Source organism: Garra rufa, chromosome 10, assembly GCF_049309525.1.
Source record: "Garra rufa chromosome 10, GarRuf1.0, whole genome shotgun sequence".
NCBI classification, from domain to species: Eukaryota; Metazoa; Chordata; class Actinopteri; order Cypriniformes; family Cyprinidae; genus Garra; species Garra rufa.
In genome coordinates this window covers 6,901,260-6,923,932 of record NC_133370.1, presented here as the reverse complement: position 1 = coordinate 6,923,932, position 22,673 = coordinate 6,901,260, and the positions used below count along the sequence as shown (strand labels likewise).

General features: G+C 29.0%; 2 protein-coding genes across 2 annotated transcripts in view; one reads left to right on the top strand and one right to left on the bottom strand.

Annotated features, from left to right (window-relative positions):
* The window catches only part of plpp2a (phospholipid phosphatase 2a), a 47,024-nt gene extending 40,144 nt beyond the window's left edge, over nucleotides 1–6,880 (top strand). The window contains exons 5-6 of the mRNA XM_073849100.1: nucleotides 8–184; nucleotides 1,848–6,880. Of these exons, the coding sequence (XP_073705201.1) occupies nucleotides 8–184; nucleotides 1,848–1,994 (324 nt within the window). The 3' untranslated portion in view covers nucleotides 1,995–6,880. The remainder of the gene's footprint in view (nucleotides 1–7; nucleotides 185–1,847) is intronic.
* A 6,320-nt stretch (nucleotides 6,881–13,200) lies between these two features.
* tle2c (TLE family member 2, transcriptional corepressor c) overlaps nucleotides 13,201–22,673 on the bottom strand; it is a 31,611-nt gene continuing 22,138 nt past the window's right edge. Inside the window, exons 8-13 of the mRNA XM_073848525.1 lie at nucleotides 21,556–21,705; nucleotides 20,339–20,389; nucleotides 18,013–18,165; nucleotides 16,184–16,303; nucleotides 15,723–16,011; nucleotides 13,201–14,132 (exon numbers count right to left, since the gene is read on the bottom strand). Coding sequence (XP_073704626.1) covers nucleotides 16,184–16,303; nucleotides 18,013–18,165; nucleotides 20,339–20,389; nucleotides 21,556–21,705 — 474 coding nt within the window. The 3' untranslated portion in view covers nucleotides 13,201–14,132; nucleotides 15,723–16,011. The remainder of the gene's footprint in view (nucleotides 14,133–15,722; nucleotides 16,012–16,183; nucleotides 16,304–18,012; nucleotides 18,166–20,338; nucleotides 20,390–21,555; nucleotides 21,706–22,673) is intronic.

Genomic DNA, 22,673 nt, shown 5'->3' with positions numbered 1-22,673 from the left:
CCTCTAGCTGTATGTTCAGGCACGTATGGCATCCAAGTGGGCCCGCCTCCTCCGGCCCACGATACAGTTCTTCCTGGTGGCCTTTGCCATTTATGTGGGATACACACGTGTGTCTGACTACAAGCACCACTGGAGCGACGTGGTCGTGGGTCTCCTGCAAGGGGCACTGGTCGCAGTCCTGACGGTGAGTGGGGTCAATCTCATGAAATCTAATGTCCAATGTCATATTTCACCTTAAAACCAAAAGAACAAATTATTAACTGATAGTTTGCATATCCTGTTTGCAAAATTCTGTACACAATTAAGCCCAAATGAAACTAAATAATACTGATAAAGGAATTAATATGTAAGTATATAAATAAGTTATGCACTCAATTAGCTTTTTTTCTCCACAATAAAATAATTGAAAAGAATTTTGGCGGAGAAAAAAAGAATTAAGCAGTTAAAGGGATAGTTCATATATATATTTACTATTTATTAAAGTTTTCTTTCACCAGGAATCCTGAAATTAAACTCTTTCAATTGTAACAAAGTGTTAATTTAATTGGTAAAAGTTTTTAAAACTATACAGTCAAAATCTAAAAAATAAAGTTGATGAATTAGACGAAAAACTAAAAAGTGAAAAAAGGTGAAAATTACAGATGTTATTTTGGCAACTAGCTGAAATAAAATAAGTAAAAATTGAAGTACCAAAATAAAAAATGAATAAAAGTAAGGCTAAATCAAAATAAAACTTACAAGGAAATGTAACAGTAAAATGCTTAAATGAAAATAAAAATGAAAAAAATAAAAAACATATTTATAAATAGTATAATAATAATAAATATGATGAATATTAATATATTCTAATAATATATTATAATAACTTAAATGTATAATAAATATTTAATAAATTAAATGTAATGTTTATAGTAAGAAATAATAATTGTTGTTATCAATATTGCTGTCATAACCAATAGGCCAAACATTTTAGGCAACAATGTTTATAAAAAAAAAAAAATGAATAAAAAACATATATAATATTTATTTATTTGTTTATTAAATTCATAGGAAATCCATCAACCACTGGAAATTAAACGCCATTAATTATAATATTGTTTTTTTTTTATCATACAGTCAACATGTAAAAATCATAATGATCCTAAATATACTGGAAACATCCTCTTTTATATTAAAAAAAAAATTGAAATCATTTTCACTTTAATTTGTTTAGTCATATTTTTGTGAAACTACTTGTACTGCCTAACTTTTAAACTACAAAAGAGAATTCAAGAGTTTTTATTTTTGTGTTTAAATAAAAAAAGAGTGATAAATGATAAATAATGTTATAAATAACATGATAAATAAAAAAATAAACTGATAAAATAAAGTGTGTATATATAATATACTTAAATGTCGGAAATATAATAAATAAAGTATACAATATATGTCTTTATATATTGTTATTTTATTATTTTCCTGGTTAAAAGGTAAATAAATATATTATTTAATAAATAACAAACATAATAATAAATGAGTGTGTGTGTGTGTGTGTATATATTTATTATAAATTGTATAATTAAAAATATATTTATTTTAAAAAATATAAAATAAATAATGATAAAAATAAAGTGTTTATACTATATAAATAGTTTTTTTTTTCCTGGTTAAAGGTTAAATAAATATAATGATATATTTATTTAATAAATAATAAATCATTTTAAAATATAATCGATATGTAAAAAATAATTTTATATAATAATAATAATAATAATAATTATTATTATTATTATTATTATTATTATTATTATTATTTGGTGTTCTACAAATCTGCAAGTTGCATTAAGACCTTTTCATTTCCATCACAGGTGCGATACGTCTCTGACTTCTTCAAAGAGCGCCCCCCTCGTTGCCAGGATGTAGAAAATGCTGAAAACGAAGACAGCGAACGCAAACCCAGCCTTCAGATCGCAGACACGGACAGAAACCATTACCCATACAGCAGGCCTGTATGAGCCTGACCTTTGACCTGTGAGAGCAGTCACACAGAAGCACTGGATGCTGCACCACGTCTGGTACAGACAGCCAAACACACTGTACACTGGCACTGACTGCGCTCTCTTCCACAGGATCAAGCTCCCATTTCACACAGAGAGAGAGAGAGAGAGAGAGTGAATGCATGAACTAACACTGAATATTAGATTTTATACTTCTCTACAGACCGTGTTTATACCGAATTTTGTCTTATGCACGCTCATATACGCCATGTGCACAGATCGCCTGACATCTAATGAACCGTGAGGGACTTTATTGTATCGGAGGACAAAGACGAGCTTCTCCAAGGGGAACTGGTCGTTTCTATGACAACCTCAAAACCACCGGTTGACATTTACTGACTAGCCGTACTTCTGCTGTTCGAAGGGATTCTTTCGGCATGGGAAAGAAAGTCATCTTTTCTAAGCCATCAGAAGACAAGAATTAACATTTCCCTGAGTAAGAAATCCAGGAAGAGAAGTCTGAACACGGAACAGTTGGCAAAAAAGGTCTTCCTCACATTGACAATTAGATATTTTATACAATTTTTGTGACTTATTATTATTTTTAATATATAAAGAAATGTTATTTTCCTGTGGCGGTAGGTTTAGGGACTTTTCTAAACAACATTTTGGTGAACTAGTTATTATATCCGCACACATCTACAAGAAATTCTGCATAGCATGAATGATTTTTATAAAACAACACTTTTTAATATTAGTTGGCTAAAGACTACCATGACAAGTCGTGATTTCAATCTACAGTTGAGGTCAAAAGTTTACATCCCCCTTTCAGAATCTGCAAAATGTTAATTATTTTACTAAAATAAGAAGGATCATACAAAATGCATGTTATTGTTTATTTAGTACTGACTTAAATAAGATATTTTAAATAAAAGTTGTTTGCCATGTCAATAAGAGAAAATAGTAGTTGAATTTATAATAAATGACCCCTTGATTCTTAATACTGTGTTGTTACCTGAATGATCCACGGCTGTGTGTTTTCATTTAGTGATAGTTGTTCAAGCTGCCCGCTGTTCTTCAGAAAAATCTTTCAGGTCCCATAAATTCTTTGGGTTTCCAGCATTTTTGTCTGTTTGAACCCTTTTGACATCCATCTTTTCACACTGAGGACAACTGAGGGACTCATGTGCAACTATTACAGAAGGTTCAAACGCTCACTGATGCTCCAGAAGGAAACACAATGCATTAAGAGCTGGGGGTGAAAACTTTTGAACAGAATAGAGATGTGTACAAATTCCTCATTTTGCCCAAGTATCATTTTTTTTTTTTTTTCATTTAATACTGCCCTTCAGAGGCTACAGGAAATAGTTGCATGTTTCTAAGAAGACAAAATAAATCAAATTTACCCTGATCTTCAAATTTAAAACGTTTTCCCCCCTTAGCTCTTAATGCGTTGTTTTTCCTTCTAGAGCATCAGTGAGTGTTTAAACCTTCTGTAATAGTTGCATATGAGTCCCTCAGTTGTCCTTGGTGTGAAAAATGGATCTTAAAATCATAGTCATTGATGGAAAGGGTTCAAATACACAAAAATGCTGGAAAACCAAAGAATTTATGGGATCTGAAAGATTTTTTCTGAAGAACAGCAGGCAGTTTAACTTTAACTGTTATGTGAAATATCTTAAGGTCAGTACTAAATAAACAATAACATGCATTTTGTATGATCTCTCTTATTTTGGTAAAACAATGAACAATGACCTCAACTGTAGTTTTATCGCATTGCTCGCTCTCATAACATGCCGTTTAATGAAAACCACTAGCTAACCGAGGCACATATTTATCAGTATATTTCATGGAAATGAGTATTGCTAACCAGCCTATTCAACATTTAACTTTAATACGTTAAACAGCTGTTTATTTCTAAATATTATCGTCACCGAGTTCTAACCTGAAATGCTGCTTGTAATGTTAAAATCAGCCAATCATAAAGCTGTAAACTGATTCTGAACCAATGAAAATTCACTACGGGGCGGGGCTACCCAACATGACAAGAAGATTGAAAAAGGACTTTCGAAACGAATGTTTTCACAGCGTAATGATTGTTTAGTTTTATGTGCCTGTTTCCAATGAAAACGCCTGTCAAAATCTCCAGCGGATTCAAGAATCAGGTTAGACTTATTTTCTTCACGCCACGCCTTTGTGTATGACGAAATTACGTTTTAAACGTAAGCTGCGATCATTTGGTCTAAAAGTTTCCACTTAACAGTTACCTCTCTATCGCTCCAGTGACAATTTTATCTGAGATTTTGTCTCCACAAATACTCATCCTTTACTCTAATTTACCTCATTTTATCTACTTCTAATTTATGTTAATGTTAATTCGGAGCTCGAACCGCCTCCTTCCAAGACATCAATTCAAATTCATCGCTAATTTTTTATTTTTATTTTTTTTTTTACTGAATGGTCAGGTGATCTTGAAAAATATTATTAAAAATATCTACGCAAATTGATATACAACCACTGTAAGTCTGTACTTTGCCCGTGGAAAAATATTAGGACATGCTATCTTGTCTTAAAAACACCCATTAGCTAAATTAATAATCTTAAAAATAGTTATCTTTAGGTTTAACGTTAGACAATATTTTTTTTTACCGCTAAAAAGGAGAATGCCACACATTTCTTCTTTTCAAAAACAAATATTCTGGTATAAATGTGACTATGGACCACAAAACCAGCCATACGGGTCAATTTTGTTAAATCGATGTATAATATAATATAAAAGCAGTATAAAGGATTAAATGAGCTTTCCATTGATGTTGTCCAAATGAAGTTCTTTGCGATGCATATTACTAATCAACAATTATTTTCAGTAGGAAATGTACAAAGTATGTTCATGGAACATGATCTTTACTTAATATCCTAATGATTTTTGGCATAAAAGAAAAATTGATCATTTGAACTCATACAATGTATTTTTGGCTACAGACTGCTTAAGACTGGTTTTGTGGTTCAGGGTCACATATTTTTAACTTTTTCTCTCAGCTATTATGTTATTAATGTGGGAAAACGTTTTTTAAAATGAAAACTTTCCCTCTCACATTATTTTTGGAGGAAAAACAATTCTTTTTATTTTTTTATTATTTTTCCTGTCCCCGCAAACCCGTTATGTCATTTATGAAAAAAAAAAAAAAAACATTTGTTGACAATTGCTCATGTAAACCCTGCACAACAGAACCTGCTGTCTACTGTGAGTTGCTAATGCTGCAATTTTTTATGGACACTATATTTAGTGAATATGAATGATGTCTCCCTCTTTTTTTGCTTCTATGTGGAACAGAGACTCTCTTGTGACTCTGATTTAGTCGCAGAAATCCAAACGGCCTTAAAATAAATGAGGACTGAGCTCACAGAGTGACTTACACACTGAATGTGAAGAAGAGTGTGGCTCATGTTTACACTTTTGCCAATGTGTGTAAAATGCAAGTATTGTCTAGCTGAATGTTCCAGAGCAATCATGAGTATTTTTGCAGGGTTGTTGTAAGTTTGTGCGTATAATAGCACAACTTAATCAAAGATAGTACATCATTATCAAAAACTGGTTGGATGTGAAACTATATACTGCCAGTCAAAAGTTTTTGAACAGTAACATTTTTAATGTTTTTTTGTTTAAGTCTCCTTTGCTCTTATTTAATCCAAAATACAGTAATATTGTAATATATTTTTACTATTTAAAATGACTGTTTTCTAGTTGAATATATTTAAAAATGTAATTTATTTCTGTGATCAAAGCTGCATTTTTCGTATCATTATTCCAGTCTTCAGTGTCACATGATCCTCCAGAAATTATTCTAATATGCTGATTTGCTGCTCAAGAAACATTTTTATTATCAATACAGTTGAGTACATTTTTTTAGCAAGGATGCTTTAAATTAATCAGAAGTGATGATAAAGACATTTTTTGTCTTCAGATAAAAAAATTCAGATAAATGCTGTTCTTCTGGACTTTCTATATTTATCTATATTATATTTATTTATATTTTATCTATATTTATTCTATATTATATTTATGTTTTTGAGCAGCAAATCAGCATATTATTAGAATGATTTCCGAAGGATCGTGTGACTGGAGTAATGATGCTAAAAATTTAGCTTTGAAATCACAGGAAGAAAGTACTTTTTTTATATATATATATATATATATATATTCAAATAGAAAAGTAATTTTAAATAGTAAAAATATTTTAACATTTTACTGTTTTGTTGTACTTTGGATCAAATAAATGCAGGCTTTAAAAATCATTAAAAATCTGTTCAAAAACTTTTGACTGGTAGTGTACATTTATAAAAATGATCAACGAACCTACTATAATAATTGTCAAAACCAAAAGAAAAAATATTTTCTGATTAAATTGAAGCTACTGAACTTTTCTCCTAAAAACGAATAATTCTAAACCACTTATATTTAGAGCTCCAGTAATTTTATATGAACCAATTATTATTTAGTCCAATTATTATGATTGGCATCCGTGACTTTATAAGAAGTTTTGAGTGTATAGCATATAAATGTTGCACATATAATTTTGTTTTCTGGTATGTTTTATATTTGTTTGTTTATAACGTTCAAAATAACAATAAAAAAGTGTACAGCGTGTTTTTCTGTAATGTTTCTGCTCTGCTATTGCTGTAAACGAGCTCAAAACGGAAATTAGTGAGAAGTTTTGAAACTCCTCAGAGTTCACAGTGCAGATGTCTTTAATGCTTTTATCTTATCAGTTGTTAACACTTCATATTTCAACATCTGTTATCTAAAATACATGCTTGCTAGGCCAAGTATCGTTATTAATCTTGCTCATACTTGGTGTTAAAGGTTTGTTTAAATCACTAATCATAAATGCACAGAACTTTTTTTTCAAGCGTAATTATTTATAGCATGCGTTTAAGAATGTGATTTCATATGCAGCGCGTGTATTTAATTGGATTAACTTTTGTGAAACTCAGTCCGGTGCCGTTCAGCCAAAAACTTGTCCTTATCTAACACATGCAGAGACAATTGTACAAGGGAATCGTGGGAATTGAAGCAGCCAAAAAAGTCTCACATAAATCCTGCTTCTTTTCATCAGGATGGTGTATAAGGACTGTTGATTCCCCTCAGCTTTTTTTGTAACTGGGTAAATGATTCTCTGCAGGCAGGACTGGAAGTGTCTGAGAAGGCAAAGCGTTAGTTTTAAGGAGTGTGCGTATGTAAAATCTCCTTTATCCAGTGTCTATGAATAGGTGGGACTGGTTTCAGGCTGGTTTGCCTGTTTTCATTCATGTATTGTGTCATGGACATGTGACATTCTGCTACTACAAAGAGCTTTATTTGCTGTCCATGTGATCCAACAAAAGGAGTTTTTCCATTGCACTGAATCTTGAGATGTGGGGCAAAACAAAAAAAGTTTCCACTTCGAAATGAATCAGAGATGATCACTTAATCATCATCACAAAAGTACAATTGCATTAAATTCTTGGTAAGACTTTACAGTGTGGTTCATTAGTTAGCTTGAACTAAGAAAGAATAATACTTCTATAGCATTTACTAATGCAATGTTAAAATCACAACTTAAGTTGTTCGTTTGAGTTAATGCACTGTGAACATTAACTATCAAAGCACAGTATTTTTATTGACATTAACATCGATTTATAAATTAATACTGAGATACTATTATCAGTATTTTCATTTGTTTTGCATTTTCATTTGAAAGGTTTAGTAATTTTTCTTGTCATTTTCTATGTTTCCTTTAAATGTCTTTTTTCTTTTAGTTTTTTTCAATACTGAATGTTTTTTTTTTATTAATCTTTAGTTTTTATTTTATAGTTTTTGTTTTTGTTGTTTTTACAAGTATTTTATTATATTATATATTTTATTATATTATTTTATTATATTATATTATATTATGTATTATATTTATTATTATAGTATATATTATATTTAGATTTCTTTTCAATTATTTAATTTTTTATTTTATATTTTTAGTAATTTTTGTCATTTTAAGTTTAAGTTTTTCCATTAGTGGATGTATGTATATGTATATGTATATATATATATATATATATATATATATATATATTCTTTTTTTTTTTAATAAAAAATTTTTGTTTTAGTAATTTTGTTTTCTCGTTTTTATTTCATAGTTTTCGTAATTTTGTCTGTCATTTTAAAGTGTCTGTGTATGATTTTTTTAAAATTAATATTTAGATTTTATTTTTTATTTTTTTTAATAATTATTTTATTTTTCAAATGTCCCAATATGATTTTTTAGAAATGAATATTTATATATTTTTAGATTTTTTTTTTTTTTATTTTATTTGATAGTTGTAGTAATTTTTTTCAATGTTACCAGTTGTTTTATTATTGAATGTTGAATTTTTATATATATTTCTTTAATTATTATATATTTATATTTATTATGTTTTAGTAATTTAGTTTTTGGCATATTTTAAAATGTTTGTATATGATTTTTTTTTTATTAATTTTTTTTTATTTTGAAATTGTATAGTTTTAGTAATTTTTTGTCAATTTAGGTTTTTCATTACTGAATGTTGATATAAATAGTTTTAGTAATTTTGTTTTTATCATTTATATTTATAGTTTTAGTAATTGTTTTTGGCATTTTTACAAGTATTTTAAAAAATGTCCCAATATGATTTTTTTAAATTAATATTTAGATTTTTTTGTTTTCATTTTTATCTTTTTTTTTTGTTTTATAATTTTAGTAATTTTTGCCATTGTTACAAGTTTTTTATTATTGAAAGTTGAATATTTTTTTACTTTAGTAATATTGTTTTTGTCATTTTTATTTTATAGTTTTAGTAATGTTATTTTTGTAATTTTTTACAAGTATTTTAAAATGTCTGTGTATGATTTTTTAACATTAATATTTAGATTTTTTAGTTTTAGTAAATTTTTGTAATTTTGACACTTTATTATTAAATGTTAATTTTTTTATATCTTTATATAAAATTTATATATTTTTATATTTTTCATTTTCACTTTTTGTTTTAGTAATTTAGTTTTCATTATTTTTGCAAGTCTTTTAAAATGTTTGTATATGATTTTTTTTGTTTGTTTGTTTTAGTAATTTTGTTTTGGTTCTTATTATTGAATGTTTTTGATATATATTTTCAGTTTTCAATTATTTAAAATTTGTATTTTTTGAAGTTTTGAGTTTTTGATTTAGATTTTCCAAGTTTTTTTGTTTTTATTTTAAAATGTTTTTAGATGTAGTATACTTCAATACATCAACTTAAACTAAATGAAAAAGAGAAATGTGGCTTAATCAACTAGCTGAAATAAAAAATTTTTAAAGTATTTTATATTTTGTTTCAGTTAATATTTCTTTTATTTCAAGCCACAGATTTTTCTATGATATAGTTTATTAGAATAACTATTGTAATAACACTAGAAGAATATGCGTTTGTGAACACAGTAAGGTTTTCTTTGGTGACAATTCATGAAATGGAAAATAAATCAGTTCAGTTCCAATGCCATATTTCTCAGTTAGTATTTGAATCTGTATGAATGTCGACATATTGAGGGATTGATAAAAAAATTTAAAAAACACACATTTCATAAGAAAGCAAGTTTTAACATCATAATACAAACCTCTGAACATGTTACTCCAAAACAAACCCTTGATACTCAAAAGTTTTAATTTTGCACTTCTGTCGCAGCATTCATCAAGAATCAGTGCTAGTATAAAGTTGCAACCCAAAAATTTTTCCAGTGCTTCATCCTCAAAGCATTCTGGGATGTGTGACCTGTGTTTGACCGGCAATATTTTATGTTGCTGTCTTACATCAGTCAGATAAAACTGTTGGCCACTTCAGCCAAAACATTCGCTCATCTGTCAAATGATTTTAGATGCACTAAATCTATCAAGAGTCTGACGTCAGCTGAGCAGGTTTCAACACATTTCAAATCATTTTTAACGATTAGCATTAATGGCATTTTGGAAAAGTTTGCAAATAAACAGTGGAGCCATTACGTTTGTCTAGATTGGGGGTAAAGATCTCATAACAAGTTCCACATGGAGCAAAGCAAACATAAACCCTATCCAATGGATATGTATTTGATTATGGCACCGCCTAGTGTTCAAATCAAGATTACAGCCTTTCATAACACTAGAACTGTGCTAGGTTACAATTAAAAGAGGTTAAAAACATAGGAAACACACCGATTAATTTGTTTAATAAAATGATATTATAATCAAACTTTGTGCACTTAATATGTCTTAATTATGCATTAACCATTTTAAAATGCAATAAAGCACTCAAAATTGTGTTGTATTGTGAATATAAACACGTTATAGTTGTAGTAATTGTGTTTCTGTAAATTTTACGAGTATTTTAAATTGTCTGTGATTTTTTTTAACATTGATATTTAGTTTTTTTAAATGCATTTTTTGTAATTTTACACATTTTTTTATTACTGAATGTTGAATTATATATATAAATTATAAAACTAAATTACTAATATATTATTAATTATATATATAATTTAGTTTTTTAAAATGTTTGTAAATGATTTTTTTAATTAATATTTTGTTTTTTCTTTTGTTTTGTTTTTCATGTTAGTATTAGTCATTTAGTTTTAGTCATTTTTTTCAATTAATTGTTTTGTAATTTTTACACATTTTTTAATTTGTAAAATGTTGAATTTTATATAGGCTATATACAGTATATATTGTTTTGTTTCAGTAATTTAGCATTTTAAGTATTTTAAAATGTTTGTAAATTATTTACAAAAAATAATTTAGTTTTTTTATTTTTATGTTAGTTTTAGTCATTTTGTTTTAGTCATTTTTACATGTTTTTTAAATACATTTTTTGTAATTTTTACACATTTTTTATTATTGAATGTTGAATTTTATATATATATTTTTGTTTTGTTTCAGTAATTTAGTGTTTTAAGTATTTTAAAATGTTTGTAAATTATTTTTAAAAATATTTAGTTTTTTTATGTTAGTTTTTGTCATTTTTGCATGTTTTTTATTGTTGAATGTTTTTGTAATTATTGAGTAATTTTAATTTTAGTAATTTTAAATTAATCTTTCATATATATCTTTTATATATCTTTCATTTTTGTTTAGTAATTTAGTTAAGTATTTTAAAATGTTTTTTAAATTAATATTTAGCTTTTAAGTATTAGTAATTTTGTTTTTATTTTTAATTTTTTAGATATAGTAATAGTATACTTTAACACAGTTTAACTCAAATCAAGCAGTGCAACAACAGATTACAGCCTTTTATAACACTAGAACTGTCCTAGTTTACAATTAAGAGGTTAAAAAACAGGAGAGAAACAGACAAATGAATTTATTTAATAAAATGATATTTTAATCAAATTTTGTGCACTCAATGTCTTAATTATGCATTAACCATTTTAAAATGCAATAAAGCAGTCAAAATTGTTACATTGTGAATATAAACACTTTTTTTATAGTTTTAGTAATTTTGTTTTTGTCATTTTTACAAGTTTTTAAAAATGTCTATGTATGATTTTTTTTAAACATTCATAACTACATTTTTTTTTACATATTTTATATTTTTGAATGTCGAATCTTTTATACATTTTTTTCAATAAATTTTTTTGTTTTAGTAATTTAGTATTTTAAGTATTTGAAATGTATGAAGTTTTAAAATGAATATTGTTTTTTTATTATTTAATGTTTTTGATATATATTTCAGTTTTCATTTTAGTAACTGTCTTTTTGTATTAGTAATTTTGTTTTTATTGTTTTCATTTTTAGATATGGTTTTTTAACATTAATATTAAGATTTTTCTGTTTTATTACTTTTTTGTCATTTTTACACTTTTATTATTGAATGTTGAATTTAATTTTGTCTTTTAGTATTAATAATTTTGTTTTTCATTTTTAGATATAGTTTATTACATTTAGATTTTTCTGTTCTATTATTTATTTTTGAAATTTTTACACATTATTTATTATTGAATGTTGAATTTGTTATATAATTTTCATTTTAATAATTTTGTCTATTAGTATTAGTAAATTTTTTTTTATTGTTTTTTACCATTTATATTTTTTCCATTAATATTTGTTTTTTTTAGTCTTACAAATTTTTTTGTAATTTTTACACATTTTTTATTTTTGAATGTTGAATCTTTCATATATATTATTTTAATTTAATTTTTTTAGTAATTTAGTATTTTACGTATTTTAAAATGTTTGTATATGATTTTTTTATTTAGATTTATTTTTATCAATTTGTTTTTGTAATTTTTACATATTTCTTATTATTGAATGTTTTTGATATTTTACATTTTCATTTTAGTAATTTTGTTTTCATTTTTTAGATATAGTATAGGCTACTTTAATCAAGTAAAACTAAATCAAATCAAGCCGTGCAACAAAAAACAGGAGAGAAACAGACAAGTGATTTTATTTAATAAAATGATATTTTAATCAAACATTGTGCACTAACTCAGCTCTCTGTGCCCACATCAGTCTGTCAGTGGATCAACAGCTTCCTGACAGACAGGCAGCAGCTAGTGAGGCTGGGAAAATTCTCATCCAGCACCCGTACTATCAGCACTGGCGCCCCTCAGGGTTGTGTCCTCTCCCCACTGCTCTTCTCCCTGTATACAAATGACTGTACCTCCAAAGACCCCTCTGTCAAGCTCCTGAAGTTTGCAGACGACACCACACTTATCGGCCTCATTCAGGACGGTGACGAGTCTGCTTACAGACAGGAGGTAAAAGAGCTGGCTGTCTGGTGCAGTCATAACAACCTGGAGCTCAACACGCTCAAGACTGTGGAGATGATCATAGACTTCAGGAAAACCCCCCCTGCTCTCCCCCCACTCACCATCATGAACAGCACTGTAAACACAGTGGAGTCATTCAGGTTCCTTGGAAATACCATCTCTCAGGACCTGAAGTGGGACATTCACATAGACTCCATTGTGAAAAAGGCCCAGCAGAGGCTGTACTTCCTCCGCCAGCTGAGGAAACTCAACCTGCCACAGGAACTGCTGAAACAGTTTTACTCTGCCATCATTGAATCCGTCCTCTGCACTTCAATTACCATCTGGTTCAGCTCAGCTACAAATTCTGATCTCAGAAGACTACGTCGGATAGTCCGGACTGCTGAGCGAATCATTGGTACAACCCTCCCTACCCTTCAAGATCTGTACTTATCCAGAGTACGAAAAAGGGCTGCCAAAATTACTCTGGACCCCTCACATCCAGCACACTCACTTTTTGAACTGTTACCATCCGGTCGGCGCTACAGAGCACTGAGCACTAGAACGACCAGACACCGAAACAGTTTCTTTCCTCAGGCAATCCATCTCATGAACACTTGATCGTGGAACATACAACACTATACATTCTTTATTCATTTTTCCGTTATTTATTTAAAGCACATACTTACTTCCATTCAAATGTCTTTGCTATTTTTGCACATTGTCTGTCTTGTATACCTCTATATTGTTCTATTTATAATATGTATCGTCTTGTCACTGTCATTCTGTAGCACTGTGGAGCTCTGTCACAAAAACAAATTCCTAGTATGTGCAAACATACCTGGCAATAAAGCTCATTCTGATTCTGATTCTGATTCTGATTAACATGTCTTAATATGCATTAACCATTTTAAAATGCAATAAAGCAGTCAAAATTGTGCTGTATTGTGAATATAAACTAACAACATCTTTTAACCATGATTTTATTCACAATACAAAACAGATTTTCATGCTTTATTGCTTCATTTAGCATCATAAAGTGAGCATTCATATATAAACAACAGAAGCCTGTTTATTCTAAGCAAAAACTGCCTAATTTCTCTTTGAATGCTGTGTGAAACTAATGCTATGCACTCAAAATGACAGTTTTATTAAAGTCTGCTTCAGTGAGGGGAAGCGATGTGATGAGTTCGGGGTGTTTCCAGCTCTTTACTGACACAGTCCAAATTTCTTGGGGGAAAAAGTGAAATGGCGCTGTAACAGGAACACCTCAATGTCCATTTGTCTAGAAGTTTCCATGTCTTTGTTTTGAACTCGTTTTGACACAAAATTGGCAGTAAAAGCATCTCAGTCCATTTCTGTGTGGGGGTGATACGGAGAAGCCCGTATCTTGTCTCCATTTGCCTGTCACACTGAAAGACAAAACAAAGCACGCAGGATTACACAACAGCGCTGCAGTTTTTCTGTTACCACGCTTTCAGAAACATCTACATTTTAAGAGCCCACAAAATTAATAAACCTTACATTAGGATGTTACATCATCTTCAAATAAACTATATATTTTCAGCAGCAATGTTCATGAAGTTATGATTTTACTCATTTAGCAAACACAGTATCTAATGTTTCATAATATCTGACTCAAAAATATTAAAGATTTGTTTTTTTTGTCTTCAATCATCAAAAATCTAATCTAGATTTTTTTCCTCACTAATTATATATTTGTGTCAGTACAAAAGTAAAAAGAGTTATAAATGCCTTGTGAACATGTAAAAAAAAAAACGAGTGAAATGTGAAAATGTGCAATTATTAAAATATACATTGCTGGTAATTTTAATAAAGAAAATATTTTCAACATTTTTAACAAAAATGTATTCTTTGTTCATTTACAAAAAGGTGTTTTAGTAAATATATTGTTTTGGACAATATAATCATGTAAACATACAATAGTCATGTATATTCAGGAAATATGCTTAATATAGTCATATTTTGCATTCTTAACGCATTATTTAAATATAAATAAATCATATTTTAGGATCACATTATATAAATAATATGTAGAATATATATTATATAAAACTATTTAATGTAAATTAATAATAATCTATTTTTTATTATTTATATTTTATATTATGCATTCTTAATGCATTATTTAAATGTGCATATATGTGTGTATATATATAACATATGATATTAAATAACATAATAAATTATATGATAATATTAATAAGTCTATATATTTTTTTATTATACTTTCTGAGTGCATTATTTAAATGTGTGTAAATAGATATATTATAATATAGATTTATATATAAATTAAGTCACATATATGATAATATTAATAAGTACATTATATAAAAGTAATATACAAATGTTTAATATATTCATATTTTTAATAAAATCTGTTTTTGTCTCTTTTGAAATATATATTCTACATTATGCATTCTTAATGTATTATTTAAATGTGCACATATGTGTATAGAATTATATTATTTTTTATTATGCTTTCTGAATGCATTATTTAAATGTGTAAATAGATATATTATAATATATATTTATATATAAATTAAGTCACATATTATATGGTAATATTAAAAAGTATATTATATAAAAGTAATATAAAATGTTTAATATATTCATATTTTTAATAAAATCTATTTGTCTCTTTTTTAATTGTTATTTTATGCATTCTTAATGTATTATTTAAATGTGCACATGTGTACATTATATATATATATATATAATGTAATATTAAATGTTTAATATATTAATATTATTAAAATAAATTATTTATTTTTAATGCCTTCTGAATGCGTTATTTAAATGTGTGTGTAAATAAATATTTAATTAAAAAAATATACTAAAAAAAATTACATATTATAATATGATAATATTAAATATTATCATATAATTTATTACATTATACATATTATACTTTTAAATACATTTTAAATAAATACACTCACTCAAATACACACACACCCAAAGCAGAATATATTACTCACCAGAATATTCAGCTTTCGTTCTAATTGGCTGCCAGAGCTGCCAGACAGCTGATTGGCTGATTACGCCCGGCGTGTGAGAACACAGATGCGGTTCACTCAGAGTTCGGCTCGGAGGGCCACGAGGACGGATGAAGGGCTTCTGACAAGGCACCTGATGCCCATACCCGAGCGCTCTGGGGCCGACCCGGTGCATTCTGGGACTGGCCCCTGTGCATTCTGGGGGGCGGGCGGGCTGGGGAGGGGTAGCGGCTGTCTTTCACTAGTCTCACTCCGTGGGTAGGAGTGGGTCCTGTGAGGAAAACCAGACGTCAAGGTGCATGACCATTCGTCACCAAAAATGAATTGCAGGAATTGGAAAAACCATTTGGAGGCGAGCGAGGGATGAAATCACATCCGACTGAAAACCATCCCCCTGCCGCCCACGTTTACTGTAAACGGTAAAAGCATGAGTCAGGACCTACCTAGTGTTTGAGAGGGGGAGACGGGCCGCGGGTGGAGGACGAGAGAGGGCGGGGAGGTGCAGGAGAGCCAGGAGAGAGTGATTCATGGGACGCTGAAGGAGAAGGAGATCTCACTTTCTCCTGAAAACACACAGAGTAAAACCACTAAACCATGTCCAAGTGCACAGAAGCTTCTCATTACTGCATTTTTTCAATAATGACTATTAGATATGATATCTAGAGCCATATAAAAGCTGTTTTATTTTTTCCTAAACCCTTTTTAATTAAAAAAGATGTCTAATCAACTGAATACACAAAACGTTAACAATGAATGTAATCGTTTAGTAGAATTTTAATAAAAATAGGACAATATGAAATGCATAAGTTTTCTGGATTATACTTTTTAATGGTTTACTTAAATTTCATTTAGAAAAAAACAGGATGCCTAATCAGTTGAATTACCAATATTTTAACAATGTAATAACATAACAAATGTTATAAAGGTATATTTGTAGCAAAAGCCAAAAATACATTGTATGGGTCGAAATTACAGATTTTTCTTTTATGCCTAAAATCATTAGGATATTAAGTAAAGATCATGTTCCATGCAGATATTTTGTAAAGTACCTACTGTAAATATATCTACACTTAATCTTTGATTAGTAATATGCATTGCTAAGAACTTCATTTGGACAACTTTGAAGGAGATTTTTTTTGCACCCTCAGATTCCTGATATTCAAATAGTTGTATCTCGGCCAAATGTTGTCCTATTCAAACAAACCATACATATACAGAAAGATTATTTATTCAACTTTCGGATGTATACATTTATTGACCCTTATGACTGGTTTTATGGTCCAGGGTTCCAAATGTGTTTTGAAATTTTTTTTCCCTAATTTCGGTTTTTGGTTTTAATTTTTCTGTATTACGTTTTTATTTTTTAATTACATTTTAATAATCAAACGGATGTCTAATCAATGAATTCATAAACCTTTAACAATGTAATAATGTATTAAAATTGTAACAGTAAGACAAAAATTACATGATTTTCTTTTTAATTTTTTTTTTAGATTTAATGGTTTATTTCAATTTTATTAATCAAAACAGAATCTCTGAACTTACAAAACCTTAATAAATTAATATTTATTTTACATTTTAACAAAAATACCGCCCTATGAAGTCTGTTTCATTTTTATTTATTTCTGGATTTTTTTATTTTTATTTTGCAGTAATCAAACGGATACTTCAACAAATTAATGAAACTTTTAAAATGTAATCAAAATAAACTGAAACAATTCCTTTTAGTCTTTGGCAAACAAAGTGCTGCACAACAGAGGTTTACTGGTTAATTTAAGACATGGATATGTGTGTGATATTCCTTAAAAAAACTGTATTTTTGTTGTTAATGTTACTTTAAGAAAACCAAACTTTTATTTTGGGTAGTGAAAACCTTATTTTATTTTCTCAGTGAAATGCTGGTAAACAAAGACTCTCAGAGCAGCTCTGGAAATGATGTTCATGTCCTCAAAAAACACCACTTTATATTTCAGTAGCAGTCTTTTGCGAATCAATATCACAGACACTGGTCCACATTGTGATTTGATTAAGTGTACAGTCCTATTTTTGATCTGTTCATCCAAATACTGGCAAATTCGTGACTTTCCACATTATACAGCAAAAATCCATATTCATGACTGGATTCTGTGATTCTGTGGCATTGAAATCATAGTGCTCTAGGTATTTTTTTATTAACTTTATTGAAATCAAATGTCTGTTTTAGACCCTGTTTTGTGTAAAATGTTGAGTATTTGCGTGAATTATTTCAGGTGCCGTCTGACCCACTCCGTACCTGAGTTGGACTCTTGCAGAGTCCGGGTGAGCGTGGCTGAGATCGAGGGGAGGAAGAGCCTTCTCTGGACGGATTCTTCCGGAGAACCGGAGAACTGTTGAGTCCGTTCCCTTCCGTGGATCTGGGAGAGACTCCTGCAGGTGATGCACTTTTCTGCAAACAAAGACGGTACAAGATGTTATCAAAAACTTCAAATCATGCTACCTTCAAAGCAACTACAGCGTTTGCCCATGCAAATGTCAGCTAGATATGATGCCTTAATAGGAGGCTGTGGGATTTAAAAGTACAATTTACAATATAATTTAAAGCCCAGACAAACGATGCAGGACAGGTTAGTTTGTGTCAAAATGATTTGTTAAATTACCTCAGCAAACACCACTAAAGAACAACATTTCTGATTATATTTAATATTTTCCTGGTAGTTTGGCATGTTTTTCTGGGTTGAGTAGTTTGAACAGAAAGAAACTTTTTACTTTAGTTTTTACATGTATTTACTTTTACTTTACTTTTATTTCAATTTCTAATGTTTTGGTTTACCAGAAAAAATGTGATGCCAAATTAAGCCTTTAATAATAGTCATTAGTAATTCATTAAAACATCATATAGTGTTTGATCAATAGTAACATGTAAAAAAAAATGTGAATCCAAGCATTGTGCCTTTTCTAGATATTTAAAGTATTAAACTAATGATCAATCGATCACTATATGCGACCCTGGACCACAAAAACAGTCTTGAGTAGCACAGGTATATTTGTAGCAATAGCCAAAAATACATTGTATAGGTCAAAATGTATTTTATGCCAAAAATCATTAAGATACTAAGGAATTACTAAGGATTTTGTAAATTTTCTGCCATAAATTTATCAAAACGTACTTTTTTAATAGTAATATGCATTGCTAAGAACTTCATATGGAAAACTTTAAAAGTGATTTTCTCAATATTTAGTCTTTTTTGCATTAGATTGCAGATTTGCCAAATATTCCTACCATAACAAACCATACACCAATTGAAAGCTGTTTTATTCAGCTTTCAGATGATGTATAAATCTCATTTTCAGAAAACTGATCTTTATGACTGGTTTTGTGGTCCAGGGTCACATATAATCTAATACAACTTGTTAATGTCAATGAAAGTTACCAGATTTATAAATTAGAAACTCATAATGTCTTTAAAAACAAAAAAAACCTTCATGAATTTTGATCGGGTTACATATACACTCCGTTTACACCTAAAGCGACCGATAGCATGCCACATCTCAGAATGTTCATTAATATGGACCAATCAGCTGCAGGCTACTCCTCAGCAACAGGAAATAAATACCTATGTAACCAACTTTACTGGAACAAAATATTTAATAGTAAAATGCAATGCTAAGAACTTTATTTGGAAAACTTTAAAGGTGATTTTCTCAATATTTAGATTTTTCACACCCTCAGATTCCAGATTTTCAAATAGTTGCGTCTCGGCCAAATATTTTCCTATCCTAACAAACCATACAAATTGAAAGCTGTTTTATTCAGATTTCAGATGATGTATAAATCTCAATTTCAGAAAACTGACCCTTATGACTGGTTTTGTGGCCCAGAGTCGCATATAACCTAATACAACTTGTTAATGTTAATGAAAGTTACAAGATTTACAAATTAAAAACTCATAATGTCTTAAAAAACAAAAAAACCTTCATGAATTTTGATCGGGTTACATATACACTCTGTTTACACCTAAAGCAACCAATAGCGTGTCATATCTCAGAATGTTCATTAATATGGACCAATCAGCTGCAGGCTACTTTTCAGCAACAGGAAATAAATAACTATGTAACCAATTTTACTGGAACAAAATTTTTAATAGTAATATGCATTGCTAAGAACTTCATTTGGAAAACTTTAAAGGTGATTTTCTCAATATTTAGATTTTTTACACACTCAGATTCCAGATTTTTAAATAGTTGTATCTCAGCCAAATTTAATTGTTTTATTCAGCGTTCAGATGTTTCAGAAAACTGACCCTTATGACTGATTTTATGGTCCAGGGTCACATATAATGTAAGACAACTTGCTAATGTCAATGAAAGTTACCAGATTTATAAATCAAAAACTCATAACTTTTTCTTTTTCTTTTTTACATTTTGAAAAAAAAATTACACTCTGTTTACACCTGAAGCGACCAATAATGTGTAGTATCTCAAAATGTTTAACTGCAGGCTACTCTTCAGCAACAGGAAATAAATAACTTTGTAACTAACTTTACTAGAACAAAACTGTCTGCTGGCAACTGTTGTATAGCCTAATAAAAGAAACAGAAAGCGAGTAACCATTTTCTCACCTCTTTAGTGCCGTCTCTTCTGAGAGCGTCTTCATTTTTACCGCCACTCTCCTGCAGAAAACACACATGATCAGACCAACCCAAACTTAAGCTCGAAATACTTCAACAATAAGGTTAAACAGAAAGAAAATTGAGACTTTAGATTAAATTTAATTTTTTTTCTGAAGTTTCTCCTTAGATTCTGAATAATACAACTTTTATTTTAGGGAGATGTAGTGAAAACCTTAGTTTCTGTATGTATATGAAGATATTTTCTCAGAGAAATAGTAACATGCTGGTATACAGACTCTCAGAGCAGCTCTGGAGATTCAATTCTTGTGTTTTTTGTGGTTAAATATCACATTTTGGCAAATTTCATGACATCCTGCATTATACAGCAAAATTTTCATGACTTGACATGATTCTGTATCATGGAAATCGTAGGACTCTAGATATTTACATGTAAACCTGGACCACAAAACCAGTCGTAAGGGTACATTTTATTAATATATATATATATATATATATATATATATATATATATATATATATATATATATATATATATATTGTATTTTCTTTGGTATCTTGGCGAAATAGAGGCAATTAAATGACATAGGTTTAAGCTGAAGCACTAGAATAACAAATAATAATAATAATAAAATAACAAAGGCACATAACAAAAAGACTAAAAATGAAATGAAATCTAAAATCGCAACTGAAAGTATAAAAAAACTAATTCAAAATATTAATAAAAGCTATAAATATATATAAACAATACTAAAATAAGACTGATCACAATATTAACTCAAATGTTTCTCATCAAATTTCTAAACCTACATTAATTCTAGAGGTCTATAATCCTACTGTATGACAACTATTGCCTCATTTATGTCTATATTTTATTTCTCCAAGGGAACTGTGGGAGAACCTTCAGAGATTTATTGATACTTAAACTGACACTGAAAGCTGCATTGTGTCTCCAGAGCAGTTTTATCCTCAGGTTTGGCGAGTGAATTCACAAGTCAGTGAATCAGGGATGAAATGATATCACTTTAAATAAATAATGAGCATTAATATTCAATCGCAGTCAGCAGTCCTGTGATGTAATTTAGCTGAACATGGAAGCACAAGCCAAAATCACACAGACTTCAGGATGAACTCAAACACATCTTAAAAGAGGCGTTTATATACTCTAAATCGAAGAAGCTGTGTGTTTTGGTCTTGATTCAACTTACCCGTCGTGTTCGTCCCGTGCTTGTCTGGTCTGCGCCGCCCCGTTTATTGTCCATATCGGCGTGAGAGGATGAGGAAGAGGAAGAAGGAGGAGGAGGAAGACCCAGACGCAGACCCGCTGACCGATGGCCCACCGGAGAGCCGCTGCCGCTCTGAAATACACACAACATACATCACATAAATGCACTGTCAAAGGTTTTTGAACAGTAAGATTTTTAATGTTTTTTTAAAGAAGACTCTTCTGCTAAAAATTCAACTTTGAAATCACAGGTATAAATTACATTTTAAAATATATTCAAATAGAAAACCATTATTTGAAATAGTAAAAATATTTCAAAATTTTACAGTTTTTTCTGTACTTTGGATTAAATAAATGCAATGTATGTATACATTTTCAACAGTCAAAAGACTGTCTAATATCAAACTTCTTCATTCAAAAAATGTTTAAAATATTAATTAATTCATGAATATTTAAAATATACAAATATTAATATACATAATCAGTCCTAATATCTAGAAAAAATATTAGAAATCTATTTTCATTATTTATGGCTCTATATTAAATTTGTCTGGATATAATTAGATCTAACTTTATTGTCATTGTGCATATATATTTGTGATTTCCACATTTTAACATTTATTTAGTGAAATTTTATAACACAATAACAGTAATTAGAGCAAAATTATTACTTTTAAAAAACAATCAGTTTTCAATTTATTCTTTTCTTTTTGTGGCTTGATAAATCCTTTAAAAATTGTTTATTCAAAACAAATAAACGATACTGTATGTCATTTGCATGCTGTCATATGCAACATTATGCATGAAAATGATAACAGAATCTGTGTTAGAACCATAAATAACAAAGAGGTTTAGAATATTTTTTCGAGATATTAAAAGTATGTATGTTAATGCATATTTTGAACCTTTATACTGTATCACATGACCTTAGCCAATTTCATACATACTGTATATGTAAAAAAAAAACATTCATTTTTTTTAATTCGAAGGACGGACGGAAGGAAGAGGTTTGATAATAGAAACTGCTGAAATGATTAAAAATCATATTTCATTTGAAGCTTTATTGAATGCAAATAGCTTCTAAGTCTGATTTATGCTTTT